The sequence below is a fragment of the Neopsephotus bourkii genome, unplaced genomic scaffold (assembly GCF_033783945.1).
Source record: "Neopsephotus bourkii isolate Nb327-2 ecotype Australia unplaced genomic scaffold, CSIRO-AGI_Nbou_v1 NB_53, whole genome shotgun sequence".
NCBI classification, from domain to species: domain Eukaryota; kingdom Metazoa; phylum Chordata; class Aves; order Psittaciformes; family Psittacidae; genus Neopsephotus; species Neopsephotus bourkii.
Window position 1 is genome coordinate 12,145,163 of NW_026900570.1, and position 15,347 is coordinate 12,160,509.

Sequence of the window (15,347 nt, forward strand, 5' to 3'; positions counted from 1 at the left end):
ATCTTCATCAGTTATTTACTTCCTATGGGAGGCCCACAGCCTAGCTCTAAGTCACTCACCCCAATAATGCTACCAAGTGTACATATGAATCAAATGTACTATCAAACCTCTGCTGCTACATATGTTTGTGTGCACTAGAAATTATAACACCTTGACCCATCCTGTATGTTTTACTTCCAAACTTGGCTCTTCTGTTTCATATTAAAAATCAACATCAATCCATGTACACTGCAGGAAAAGTTTTCTTTCCCTCACTGTGGATACTTGTTATGTCAATGAAGAAAACTTCTTCTCTGCAGGTTTTGTTTGAAACACTATCTCATTTTAAAAAAACCCTGGCTTCCTAATGAGCATGTTGTGAGGTTTGCTGCCAGATCATCTAGGACTCATTTCTTCAGCAATGCTGAACTGATCATTTTTCTCTGGCTGCCCTTCGGAACAAATCAGATGCTCAGTGAGGTAACAGACGGCTGACAAGGGGAAAAGCTCAAGTGCCCAAGAATCCATCAACTATATGTGCTAAGGTGTTTATAAACACAGTTTTGACCACATATCACATGAAATAAATTATAACCTTTGCTGAATAATTTGTTGCAATTCAGTGTGCAGAACCTTTCACTAAATTAGGTGTTCCCGTTCACCCAGTTCTTCCCCTAGGCTAAATGAAACCCAAATAAACTCTCTGAAATACTCAGCATTCTCTTTACAAAGTTTCATGTATGACTGGCAAAAACTGGACCTTTGAAGAAATGTTGATTCCCATCAGTAGAAATAGTGGAGAAACTGTAATGACAAAGGATGGATTTTTACAGCCCCTACCTAAGCAACTGTACCAGTGAGAAGCATGTGTTTCATTTCTTACCAGTGCAGAAAAGACTTTAAAATAGTATCAGAAAGGAATAGAAAGCACTTATTTTCAAATCCTTGCATTTAACATTCTGGTCTGGGGTTCTTTTTTGTTGAAAGCACAAGGTCGTTTTCTGTAATTCCAAACTGACAGAGCTGAAAGCAAACTAATAACGCAACAGGCAGCATATGGACTAAGTGACGTAATTTTAGACTCTTACCCAAATTCCATGTTAGCTTACCTGGGGATTTTTAAATAAGGCATATTTTTCACTTTTTTCCAAAAACATAATCTTATTCACAGTGTCTCGGGTCCAGTCTGATAACACTTCAACAACGTTCTCATGGTCTTCAAAAAACCTTTCTGGAGAGACAGAAAAGGTAACGTAAGACACTCAAACTCTCTCTCCGCTCTCCTGAGGCTGCAGAAATCCCTGTGTAAGAATATAATCATTATCTGATGTTTGCTCAGAGCTGGACAGTCCAGCACTGTTTTGCACTGCACAGAAGGGACCAAAACCACATGGATATACTGTCATGTGGAAGGGTTAACAAGCTACAGAAGATGCCTTATGTAGGTCTGGCATGCTCCTGGAGTCCTCCTGCACCTCCGTGCTATTGCCCAAAGGCTGCAAAGGATGGAAACAGTGACCCACTAGGAGTAGATGGTTACATCTGTTTCTCTCAATGGTGTTTCAGTCTTGTTTTTTAAGGTCTGCAGTATGATTTAGGGGAAGAGAGCTACATACCCACTCTGAGAAAAAAATAATACAAACCTATTTCCTTGTCTTTTTACTTATTGAAACAAATGAAAAATTTCTGTCAATAGGAAGAATTTTATGCACTGAAAATAAAATGTCTTGTTTCAAGCAACTGCATTTAAAAACAGAAATAGTAAGCCAGTGGAAATTAGAAGACAGACTGAGAACTGATGTGAACATACAGTTTCACCCAGCATCTCTGCAGTTAAAAACCTCACCAGAGATGTGGGAGTCCTAGTGTCAGTTCTCTCCCTTCCTGAGCTGATCTGAACCCAAATCCTCCACCCAGGAAAACCACAGGGTATGCTGAGGTCAGATAACTCCGATCTCTTCTTCTGAGGTTTCATTTGTATGAAGTAGCTGAAGAGTCACACAAACCTCCTTTGGAGGGAAAACGAATTGGCATAATTTGACAGGTAATTTTGGAAGCACTGAAACTGCACTTTTTCTACAAGTTCAGTACTGGGACAGGGAATTCACACAGCTCCAATTTTCAGTATAATTTTGGCAGTTCCCTGGGAATGGCTGTACTCCATTTTAGAGGTCTGTGGTGTTCACATTTTACAATAGTGTAGACCGGCCTAGTATAAGAGGAAACAACAGAACACACATTTTGTAGGCTTTCTTTAACACTTCTAGTTACTTCTGAAGGGGTTCAGTATGTCCCATTAAAACTAAATTAAATTTTTAAATTCACAAAATTATATTAGCTTCACATGCACACAGTAATTTTTAACACCACAAGCAACATAACACTTTTCATTTAGCAACTGATACTTCTGCAGTGTACTGGAAACATAAAGCAGTATATAAACCCCAAGTAATAGTTGAAAAGGGTAAACAGTATCTTACAGTTCAAGATAGCCCTAAAATAATTCTCAGGTAGTAACACTACCTATTTAACACTGATTTTGCCACATGTACGTTTGTTCATTCATTTCCAGTACCAGGCTTTTCTTGTATAAGAGGTATGATCTTACCACCCTTAGGAGGGTCTTTTTTATTATTATTGTTACCTAAAAAATGTCAAATCTGGATGCCTATTATAAGGCAATACTCTTTATTGCAAAATACTGCTGGTATGTACAGCCCAGTGTTATAGCATCATCTCACTACTGAGATTATCTGTGATATTTAACAGGCAATTAATCTAAAGCTGTAGTTTAGTTTATTTGCAATCATCATTTCTCAAAATAACAGTATATATAAGATACTCCGTCAAAGATCTTCTGACATGAAACTAGCTTGGACTTTCAGTTCAGCCTGAAATATTTGCTGCTGGGATTTGCTTCTTGTAGAAGGGAAAAGCGCAGAAAAGTGCAGGAAAGCCTGCCTTCTAAGCATGCTGGTAGTAACAGAGCTATCTAGAACTGTCAAGAAGTATACTGGCAATAAAGAACAGTTCACATTATTTTGATTTTAAACAACATTTCCTGCAGGTAGCTGTGCACTGGAATCATTCCATTCATATCAAAATTTTCTTCTGCAAACAAAAAGGCTCCATTCCCAGCTGATTTGGACCTGGTGACAGATCAGGAGTTCATAGACTTTTCCTTTTATTCTACACCAAATGCTGATTTATTTCCTTTCCTACACTTCTTCTCTCCTGGCTTTTCAAATAGTTTATATTCATCATGAGAGTAATTCCTTACTATACCAATACCCTAACTCAAAGCACCCAGCATCAGCTAGGTCTAACATAATGCAATCTGTCTACGTGCTGTCATTGTAATAAACGTTGTCCAAGTCACACTAGACCAGAGGAAGCAACTTTTCAAGACAAGGAAACACTCCAAAATTATTCAGTGACACTTGTGACATTTCTAGGGTCTAATGACATTTCCAGTTTTTCCCCACTTAAGCTAAGCAGGTACAAAAGAATGCAGCAACATTGCTTCATGTATCATCTTAACTGAGTAGAAAGAATAGCCCGGCAGTTGATGTCTCTGCCATTCTTACTAGCAGAAAAGTATCTCCTTGCACAAGAGCAGTCAGGCTTTTTCCAGATATTTTTACATTTCTTTGTTTTAGGTTAGCAGGATGACTGTTCCTGGGGCTGTTAAAGTGCAATAGTGATATTTAACTTTCTTTGTGCATTTTCACAACTCTGCTTACTGTAAACTGAGAATGCCAAAGGCTGCTTGACAACTTCCTGTGTCTCTAGGTCGAATGTGACCCTGGAAGAAAGTTGTGGCAATTTGCCTTTTCCTTTTGATGCAGATACCTTTGCAGCCTGGACAATAAAAAGATTCTGAAATAACTCACAATTAGAAAATATGCCACTGCTTGCTCAGCCTTGAAGCCTTTTTGAGACAAAACTCATTAAGTTGCAACAAACAATATATAACATTTGCACAGCTGTTTCTTAGGGACCTGGAGGCTAGGTTAGTTGCTTCCTAAATCATAAGGTACCACCAGCAAAGCTGCAGCTCTGTCAGACAGCAATGTCTTGATCACAGCTACAAGAAAAAAAACTATCACAAATGAAAACCATCAGAAATTATTAAAATGCTTCTCAGACAGTCTTGTTTAATTAAAACATTTGTGTGGCCAATATGTAACAGCCTATTGACAGCACTTCAGCCCTGGATCCTCTCTTCAAAGAGTAGAGTACTTGTGTGTTTGGGTCTGCCACTGCCTTGACAAAGAGTGGAATCACATGGCCCCTTTACATTTTGTGAAACAGAATGATGGAAATGGTGGTGGGCAAAGAACCTTCTGCAGCTCAGAGCCCAGATGAATGGAAGACTCATTTCTACAGCAAGAATGGCCCATGTACATTCCCACACCATCCCTCAGCTTAGAGAGTATGATGTTCCAAAACCAGTGGACACATAGGCATGAGAAATATTACTAATTCCCTTTCCAAGATTACCAACAACAAAGGTTACACTGTATCTATGTTCTATATGATGCGTCATTACACCACTTACCAATTTGCAGTTCTGGATACACTTCATACAGACACCAATCGACATTGCAGTCGCAATGAGTTTTCTCAAAGAGGTTGTCTAAAACATCCCGTGTCACCTGACGCTCATCCACCATTAGTGACTTTGAGCTGTTATCGTACATGTGCACCTTGACAACAAGCTGAGTACAGAGTCAGAGGAGAGTCAGTTAATTTCAGAAGCAAGTAAAAGGCTAGTCTGAATCTGCTAACACAGATAAGAAAGATTAAGGCTGAAGGTTATTACTGATTCAAAGGCACCCTGTCCCACAGTGAGCTGAAGGAATAAAACAGCTTGGAAGCTTTCACATTATATTGCTACCAAAATAACTACCTTTTCTCAAAAAAGAAAATTGAACCTTGTCCTGTGCATGACTTCAGGAAAGGTGAAACTGCTATGGAGAAAAAGCAGAAGTTAATCTCTTCTCTAAATCTACTAGATGTGCAATTAAGGAAAATACTTGATAGGGAAACCAAGTACAAAAGGATGGTGTGTCCTTAGTGGAAGCTAGAAAGGTGGAAAATTTAGCTTTAAATAAGAAAAAGAATGGAAGAATCTTGCCATGCCAACAGACTAATCTAAAATCAGATTGTACTAAGATGGGCAGTAGGCCAAAACCCATCAATAAGCAAGCAGATGAGTTACTTATATTAACCAAATTGACCTAAGACACTCATTATTTCTTCATAGTGTGAAGTATTTCTTAAACAAGACACTGTGTGACCTTCTATTCAGAGAGGAACAATGCAAGAAAATGCTGGAGTACATAAAATGTGATTAAGAACTGCAAATACATTTTAAGGAAAGTGCTTAAAATGCTCCATTAGTACTGAAAACAGAAGAATAATTGTCTACAGGATCTGTATGTAGAAACTGGAACTAAAATGGTGTTTTGTTTAAAAAATTCCTTATTTTAAAATGTGTGCATAAGAAGCTCTGGTACTATAAAGACAATCTCTGGCAAAGATTAGGTAGAAGCAGAGAGTGTTGACCCCCAGGAGAAGACCTACACTATCTCTGAGAAGTAAAAGCAAATGAAACAAAAAAAATTGCGAACTTGCTATGATTCCAATGCTTCCAAGTATTTTCCTCTCTAAAATAAGCAACTGAGCCATAGTGTAGATTATGGAGAAAAAGAAATATTGTACATGGATAATATACAACATGTCTGGGAAAAGAGGGTATTGTTATCTGGTTATAGCTGACTGCTCAGAAACACACATGCGGCTTTCATCTTCACAGAATCACAGAATGGCTGAGATTGGAAGGCACCACCAGCCCAATTCTGTGCTCAAGCAGGGCTACCTAGAGCCCATTGGCCAGGGCCCTGTCCAGGTAGCTTATGAGTATCTCCAAGGAGGGAGACTCCACAACCTCCCTGGGCAAACTGTGCCAGTGTTCAGAGTAACTGAACACCTGCAGCTTCTGTTGAGTTCAGCTGGAACACTAGCTTAGGATGTGTGGTCATAATTACATGACACACTGCAGTACTGTGCAGACACTGGCCAGAAGCTTTCTGAATTCTTGGTCTAAAATAATTTGTATTATCCTTGTACATTACTACACTGCTGTGGAAAGATTCAGCAAGAAGACCCTCATTAACTTAATTAGGATTAGCTACATCTATGTCCACTGTAAAAGAAAAGTTTAATACCTCTGGAATCAGCACAGCATAAAAAAGCAATGTTTTTATGTACATTCCACCTTCTCTGAAGCAACCTATCAGAACAGTGGGCTTTGCCCCAACACTGGGAAAAAAAAAAAAGAAGGCAAAACCTTCCAAGCCCTCTTAAAAATAAGTTCCTCACAGGCATCATCCTCCCAGACACTTTTCTCCTAGTGGATGACGAGACAGAATATGTAAGACACCTCAAGGTACAGACAAAGTACCTGCTAGCTGTTTCAGTAAGAATTTATTATTAACAGGAATAAGAAACACTTGGCTGGTAGCTCTTATGATGGCAGTTCATGATTTTAAGGCTCACCTTTTTAACTTTGGCTTCCTTCAGTTTCTCCAATGCAAGTTTAATCTTGTCAGCTTTAGCCTGTGCCTCTTGTTCTTCCTGAAAAAACACAAGACATTTAAATGAGGCTAGCAATTTATACTTATTTGGAAAGAGTTTTTTCTTGTTATTTATATCCCGAACATAAGGTTTGTCATGGAAAACTTCATAGTTACAAGGAATTCCCAACTTTCTTTGAGCTAATATCCTGCATCAGCTACAGTTTTAAGTCCAGTACTCCATTGTGTTGCCTGGTCATACAGCTCTTACATGATCTGTTCCTCAAATGCTACAGGAACGCCTGAAAACTGAGCCCTTCTATGTTTCCATATGGGTTACAGCTGATACAAAAGAGAAGATTAAGGAAGATCTAGCCTGAATGAAACAGCATTTTGGATGCAGCTGCTTGTAAGAAAACTCACCTCTTGATGGGGTTAACAGAACTAGAGTTTTTAGAATCTTACTGACAACTTGGCTTGCAATTACATCACTTACAATTTTACCCTGTATGTTAAGTACATTAATTTACTTGAATTATTTCACTTGCCACATATGAGCTCTTACTGCATGCACAGTTACTGGGGGGATCACCTCCTTAAATTGGATGGTATCATGGCTTTTTATTCTAGTAACAGACCCATTCATATTAACATAGACACAGAGCATTCAAGTTCATTTGAGCTTTTGCTGAATGCTATAGCAAGACTCCTAAAAATCTCAGTATCACCCAGCTTTTCTTTTATAAAGCAGCTGTATCAATACCATGCCTCTCTCCTAATATCAGTGAGGTTTGTGATCCAAGATTCAGCTGATGAAAGTTAGGTACCCGTACCAGATGCCAGTGCCTACTGTCACCTCTGTGACTGGTAGATTGTGACTACAGATTGTGACCATTTCTTTTTGTCATCTACTTTCCAGTAGTCTCCTCCAGTCACAAAAGAATTGGAAAAGGACATTTTCTGTACTGTAATCACAGGACATGCACTTGCAAGAAGCTATGTCTAAGTAAGCATTGCTTCCACTTCCTTCTTACAGAGATACCATAGGATCATAGCAATAGAAGAACTAAGAAGGTTATCTTATTTCATCCCAAGCTTTGAGGCAAGTCCAAACATAACTCAAGTACTCCTGACTAACTTGCTGAATTAAACATCTTTTGTTTTGTCACTACTTCCCTGTGACACTATGAACTTTAGGTTGTTAAAAATACAAGGTGAGGTGTGCAACCTGAAAGAGATGGCTTCAAGCATGTTTGCTGTTGTCAAATTCTCCGCTATAAACACCAGACAATCAGTTTAAAAAGTCTTTTTTTATTTTATCTCCACAGGTATGAAAATCTGCAATCTGCATCACCTACCTGAAGGAGAGACAACAACATTAGATCATGTCAGCCATGATTTTGCCTAGCAAAGTTGTGAAAACCTCCAAGGAAAGATTTTTGTGATCTCTCCAGGTCACCTGTTCCAGTGCTACAGCACTGCCTGAAACGGAAAAGGTTTTCCTAATGTCCTTGTTACATGACCTAAGAATTTGGCTCCACCAGCTTCAGTGTTTCTAGTTGGGATATGCACTGCTGTTCCAATGCCAAATACCACTTGCAAAATTAAAAGAACCTGTGAATGCTCAGAACAGGCTTACCTGGGTGAGTGGCTCAGTAGGAGGTGGTGGTGGTGGTGGTGGAAGGTCTAAGTCAGGGTCTGGAGGTGGAGGGGGCAAGTCATCCCCAAACTGTGCAGTAATGGGACCTAATTTAGAATAAATGTCACTATCCAAACCTGTTGAAGGCTGAGTGAGTGTATTCTGCTGGCTGCCAGAAGTTTTCTGGGCTTGTAAAGTTCTCTGTTCAACATCATTTATGTCTGCTACAAGATCAGCCATTAAAGCATCCAGGTCTTTGTCCTCTAGGGCATTTAGGGATTCTGTAAAGAAAAATCACAAAATGTGTCAGAGTGAGTGCAATGCAAACCACTGTTTCCATTTCACTGGAGACTAAATTGCAGAAGGCATGGTTCCTGTAAGATACACGGGTTATGGAAAAGGAAAGAACATTTTAAATGGGTTCAAGAAATAAATGTGTTTTAGAAATAGCCATTAATCTGGTCATACTAAAGTTCAGAGTACAAGGAACTCTATGAATACAAATTAAACAGGACAGGAAGCTTTACTTTCACTGATACAGCCTCTGGCTCTTAAGACATTACCAAACCTGGCCCTGATCCAGCAAAATTTCTGGATACATGCTTGGTGATATGAATTCAAGAAATTCCACTAGCTGCCGTTAAGCCATCTACTTATGATAATAAGTACATACATAAATGCTTAGCAAGTTTTGGTATAGCACAAAACAAATCATGTAATTGAGGCCTAGATCAAGAATATCTTCATATATTACTGCTATTCTACCACTCTAAAATTAACATGAAGCAGAATCAGAGGACTGTAAGACACAGGAAATTGGACGGTATCATTTGTAGCCCATCAGTAATTGTGTGATCAACATCTATGACATACCTCATGTAATATACAGGGTTATGTTCTTTAAGCAAAGAACAAACAAGACAGTCTCTTTTCAAAAGCATCTTATCAACCAAATGTAAATACTGTAACTTTTGCTTTCTGTCTTCTACAATGTCAGGGTACAAGATAAAATCCTAAACTGGAACTTCATACGTGATTTCTTTTTCAGTTGCTTGAACCAGCCATGGTATAAGAGATCCTGTGGAATAACACCTTGCAGGATGATTCAGCTTTCTAGAAGATAATATTCTTTAACCAAGAGATCCAGTGATTTAAATCCCTTTGAAGAATCTAATTTAAAAAAATACCACAAACTGGGAAAGCTTTAAGTGGGGTCCTGGAAAAGGATGGAGAATGCTGAGCAAGATACCAAAAAATGCTGATCGAGTCCAACAAAGAATATGTCATTCATCAGACTAAGTGAATATACCACCAGACTGTCTCGGTTTACCTGTTATACTAATAGAGTATTTTTATAAGCTTTTCTTTTCAGTGGGAAAATTGGCTCTCCAGTTACATGCCTCTTCCCACTTTGCTGGTGGAGACATTAGGTAGATTGAGAGAGTGAACTGATTCTGGGACAAAAACACAGGTTTAAGCCAGCTCAGGCAAATGCAAATGCAAACAACCAGCTCCCAGCAAAACAAAGAAAGAAAAACAAACAAATAAAAACCAAACCAAACAAAAAATAAACAAACTACCTACTACTAAACAAAACCAAAGGGAGCATTCTTTCTTGAAACTCGAATAAATTCCCTCATTTGTTTTGCCACACAGCCCCAGCAAGCAGCTGTACACGCAAAAGCAACAGTACAAACCAGAACGAGAAAAAGCAATGTAAAGTGGAAGTAGTTGAAGCTGATACTTTCATTGGACAAAAATGCTTATGCGGCTCTAACCTCACACTGAGGAACTTCATTTTCTATGAAGTTCAATCTTTACATTAGAAAGGCTGCATTTCAGAAAGTTATTTGGGGGACCTCTCATCTTTATTTTCCTCTGCACTCATTTTCAAGTCTGACACCTATATAAGATTGAGCAATGTTCCCTTAAAAAGAATTGGCCCCTTCAAAGTTTCTTAAATTGAGAGACACAAATATACCTCCCCATCCAGCAGAACATTTTTTGTTTTGTTTTTAATTAAGAATATTTGAAGTTTTTCTTCTCCTTTGTTACCGTGAGGTAGTTTAAACAAGCATAAAAAGCAGAAAGTCCATTCAGCTACTTACCATTTAAATCTTTAAAACCAACTGTAAAGCTAAATTCATTGTTGGACACTTTGGGGGATGGAGGTTGTACAGTCTCCACTCCTAAACTCTGTAAAGGTAGAAGAAAAAAAACAAGGTTATCTGATGACATAACTACTATTACAGATTAACATTTGTAAATCAACCACCTGAATTTGTCTATTGAAATAGATTCTTCTTCAAGCAACAGAATGACATGCACTTGTTTCTGGGATTATGCCTAGATCGGCAAACGAAACAGGGCCAGAACAAGGGTTCAAGCACTGTCCCACTATCATGCCAGGTGTTTATGGTTTGAAATCTTCTCAATACAGTGTTGACCCACGCCAACTGCAGCTCCTGTCAGGCAACCCTCAGGCTTTGTGTGGGGAACAGCAGAGGCTAGGGCTATTTCTAATAGAGACAGTGGATAAAGCCAGATTGGCTTTTAGGGTTTGCTGGGGAGTTCCTCTGGGGGTGAGGTGGATAGGGAGAGTGCTGAAAGAGTTTAGTTGCGTACACACTTGAGCTACAGTGCCATTTCCTCCCAAGTGCTTTATTTACTACTGTTACTATTTAGTAAATGTAACCTAGCTGTTGCTTTATTGTGCTGTTTGCAAAAAAAAGACCCCCAAACACAACAGACAACAAAAGATGCTGCTGTTTGCAATACAAACTGCAAATATGCATAGTTAAATAGATAATTCCTAGTTTGTCACTTGTTGTTTAGGAAGCAGGCTTGGAACCAGTGCTTCACAAGTCAGGAAAAGTGCATACAGTGGAGACAGAAAAAGATACGTTCTCCCTTCCACAATCAGAAAAGTGACATCTTTAATAAACAAACACTGTAGACAGGACTGAAAGTAATTTCAAGGGACAGGACCATGCACCTGTTCTAAGGCAGGTCAGTTATGCCTTGGTGATACCTGAAAAACGCATACCTAACCTGATTTAAAAAGCTTCCTATTAGATAAACTCCGCCATCCCTTCTGGCAACCTGTTCCACTGCTTCGTTACCGAGGCCACTATTCCTCCCATCAAATCTTTCTTGTGATGTTCATCCTATACTTTCTTTGCTGCAGCTGAAGATCATTCCTTGTTGTCCTGCTCTCTGTGGACATAAGGAAAGAAATCTTTCTGCTCTGATGCTGCCTTTGATGTATTTTAAGATTGTTGTAATTCTCTTCTTCTCTAAACAGCCTCCTGCAATCTTTTCTTACAGATTATTTCTTTTCCTTCTCATCACTCCCATTACTTTCCTCAGGATTTTCTCCAGTGATGCAACTTCTCAAAATCCTGTGCTAACACTGGACACAGTTTCCCTGTTGAGGTCTTACCAATGCTGCGCAGAATGGAAGGATTACTTCATCTATCCTACAAGCTATATATCCTTGTTCATACACCCCTGTGAGATGCTTGTCTCCTGGTGCTCAAACTCAATTTGTACCAGAGCATTTACACTTCTTAACAGCTGCCTGAAATAGAAGGGTGTTTTCCATGAAAATTAATGCAAATATTTTTCTTGGCAGCTCTTTTCACCTGTTTCCCACCCAGGATATGCTGGTTTCTTCTGAAGTTATACAGAGCTGGAAATCAAAGCAGTGATAGCTTTAAACACTGTTTCTGGTTTAATACTCACTCTCATCAAAATAGACAATGTATAAATAGGGCAAGAGGAAGAAATTAAGAACACAAGATAGTTCTACAATGCCCACGAAAAAGACAGCGAGAAAGGAAAATGTACTGATGAAACAGACTGTAAGAGCTTACAAGGAACACTCTCATCACTAACCTATCAAGAAGCTGTAGCATCTTAAAGGCCATAAAAGTGGAGGAAAAAAATGAAAAGAAGAAAGTAAATGCAAGGGGAAATTGAACAGAAAACAATAAAATGCTAAGAAAAAAAAAGAAAAGTAGTACATAAAACCAGCCGAAAAGTCCAATTCTAAATTTGAATTTATTTTTCAGCCTTTTTATGCAATGTGAAGGCAATTCTGTGTGTTTCTATAATTTACACTAACTTTAGGAACAGATAGACAAAAAAGAGTGAAAAACTATCCACAGTCTCATTTTGGAAATTTAAGAGTCTAGATGAACTAACAGATGCAAGTCTGTTAACTGAAAGTCTTCAGGCTTTCAGATATGCCTGTCTCCTCTTCCCATACAATACTGAGGTAAGAGGTGATGTCAGCATTTTAGAGAGGAGAAAGAGTCAGTCTCCATCTTAGGACCTTGTCCTACCCAGTACTGAACCTATGAGCAGAGAGAGAAGGGGCTCACTCTCTTACTCTGTTCCCATCACCTGACCTCATGAGAGTGCTGTGTCCAATCTGAGGAGGTAATACTTATGACACATAGTCTTTTGTTGATTTTCAAGGCATAATATTGAAATTAAGCTATCCTAAACCACTCTCCCTTTATATACATATATATATAAAATAAATATGCAAAGTTATAAAAAGCCCTTAAAAAGCAGAAGGGCTACCAAGGGGCAAAGTACTGTGATCTGACTGCTAAGAATGTCAAGTTAAATTTTGGCTTTCAAACAGCTGATGCACAATTTCTGTTCAGTGGCTCAGAACTGTTGGTATTCAGTTTGGCAAGCATTGGGATTCACTAAGATGAAGGACCCCTCAAATCAGAGGCTGTAAGCAATCAAACTCACACAGAATCCAAGACAACAGCTTAAGTGGTTTCAAGAATAATATTATTAAACTACAACAAAGTTACTGACTTTGTGAAAGAAAATTCTCCTTTCATCAGGTTTTGTAGGATGTTTTCCATGACTATAGGTTTAGCAGTAGGCTTGCACTGCAGCAGGGGCAATAATGTCTCTATATTCTTGAATGCTACCCTTGCTTAGCAGCTCAATATTTTGCCATATCTAAAGATTCACTCTTCTGCATATCTTCATAAATGTGGCTTTCATTTCCAAAGTTTACATTTGACATTCAGGCTACATCCCTTTTACCCATGTGTGCAAAGCATTCATTCCTGAAGATTCTCACTCAAACTCTTCCTGTTTTGACAGGATCTTTCAATTTCTTTGGATCAAGTCCAGGAGAATTTAAATTGCTTATTTGTTTGGGTTTTTTTCAAATAAAAAGTCTACAGTGTATCTGTATTTATTCAGAGTGGAGGTACATGAAAAATGTAGAAAAGTCACCTCTTTTCTCTAACACATAACAGCTATTTTTCTCATCTAGATAAAAAACTCCATAATTTACCTGAGTCAGCATGTCCATCTCCCCAAGTAAATTGCTGAACATTTCATCTATATCATCACAGGTTTGCTCCATCTGAAAGAAAAAAAAAAATCACGAACAAGGAATTATCACAAGTTCACTTCAAAGCCAGCAGCAGCCAAACCCAGAGGATATGGAAGGTTCCTTTATACTGTATTTCCAATTAACTTTAGAACAACTGTTCATGACTTGCAAAAAACTCCACTAGTGGGCTAGTGCACAGGACAGGAACAACTCTAATGATCATAAAGCCTGGTAAGAAAGGAAGACCAGCAGGTATCTTGTTCTTCCACCTTATTGCTCTTCATTTAACAGAACATGTTAAGTCATGTAACTATTCCACAGTTAAATAATAAAGGTCACTGAACCACTGAAGTCAGTATCTTTTGCTTGAGAATTATGTGGTAGCATGTCTTTAACATGATAGCTAATACTGGAACAATCTGAGCTGATCTGCCTCCTTTGGACTTGGTCTTTCTGACATCAACATAAGCAAGACTGGTCTGTCCATTTGTCCACTTACCATCTGTGTTAGCTCTGACACCAGAACTCCTGAGGAGTACGTATCTATAGCTTTCAGCAGTCAGGCTCAGACACATCCTATCTGCTTACATTTTTTGTAGCTGGTATAACAAGTCACAGGCAACCCAGAAGTGGACTTTGAACTTTCACAGTTCGCTCAGATCCCAGAAATCAAAGACTTAAAGATTTGGGAACTCGATGGAGTTAAAGACGTCATAATAGGATATGGTTGGCAAGGCTGAGAGTAACCCTAGCCCACTGGTAGATAGATCACAGTTATGTCCATGTAATGGAAGATGTCACACTTGACAAAGTGAATGGAGAGCTAAAGTCACGTTGTCTGCTTCATATCCAGCTGACAACCCCACACTGGATGGCTCACTCTCTCTCTCTGATTCACAGTTAGCCTACAGAAATTTCTATGTAAAATTCCATTTCTGTAGATTCAGCAGTACAGTGGCTGGGTACTACTGAATCTTAATTCATTTATTTGAACCAACAGCTGTGTAGCTTCCTACACACCTGGCACTTGGAGAATCAATTTTCGTGAAAAGGATAGATAAAATGACACTTATTTGATCAGGCAGAGCAAAGTCAGATTTGTTATGTGACAAAAAATGGGAGCTTCAGTTCATACTGACAAGTATCTCATTAGGGCTTAAATAATACTGAATAATTTTACATTTTCCTGTTTTCTTATCAAAGAGAACAAAGTATCTGCTGGGAGAATCTTATCAGCTCTAACCATTTGTATATTTCTGTGGGGTTTTTAAGCACTGGCTAGATCTACCTGCAGGAAAAAGTCTTCATACTGGTGCCTTTAACAAACTGAAATTCTGCTTTATTTTTCCAGAACAGAAATATAAAAATGGAAAGAAAAAAAAAAAAGATACTATTGGTTTACAATGAGGAGACCTCATCAAGAGGAGGAGTAAAACTTGTCTAAAAGGAAAAAAAAAAAAACAAACCCAAACAAAACACTAAGAACCTTCTTCAGGAGTGAACAAAAAAAAAGGGAGGATAGGGAGGCAGAGAAGCGAATATTAGATTATTCAGTATTTTCACCAAATCACAGGATCTTTAGGTTCTAGTAAATTTAGAGCTTCTTTCTTTGCAATTACATGACATTATGAATCTTCAGACACATTTAATCCATAAGGAAAACAATGTAATCTTATAAAAAAAGAAATGTGCAAGGAATTCTGTAAGAACTTCCAGTGTAAATTGGAGCTGAATTTGTCACTGATGCCTTTCCCTTATCAATTCAAATAAATAA

General features: G+C 38.4%; 1 protein-coding gene across 1 annotated transcript in view; it reads right to left on the reverse strand.

Moving 5' to 3' along the window:
- APBB1IP (amyloid beta precursor protein binding family B member 1 interacting protein) overlaps positions 1 to 13,603 on the reverse strand; it is a 44,057-nt gene extending 30,454 nt beyond the window's left edge. Inside the window, exons 1-6 of the mRNA XM_061351292.1 lie at positions 13,532 to 13,603; positions 10,308 to 10,395; positions 8,200 to 8,480; positions 6,544 to 6,621; positions 4,541 to 4,700; positions 1,089 to 1,210 (exon numbers count right to left, since the gene is read on the reverse strand). Of these exons, the coding sequence (XP_061207276.1) occupies positions 1,089 to 1,210; positions 4,541 to 4,700; positions 6,544 to 6,621; positions 8,200 to 8,480; positions 10,308 to 10,395; positions 13,532 to 13,603 (801 nt within the window). The remainder of the gene's footprint in view (positions 1 to 1,088; positions 1,211 to 4,540; positions 4,701 to 6,543; positions 6,622 to 8,199; positions 8,481 to 10,307; positions 10,396 to 13,531) is intronic.
- Positions 13,604 to 15,347: the final 1,744 nt, after the last annotated feature.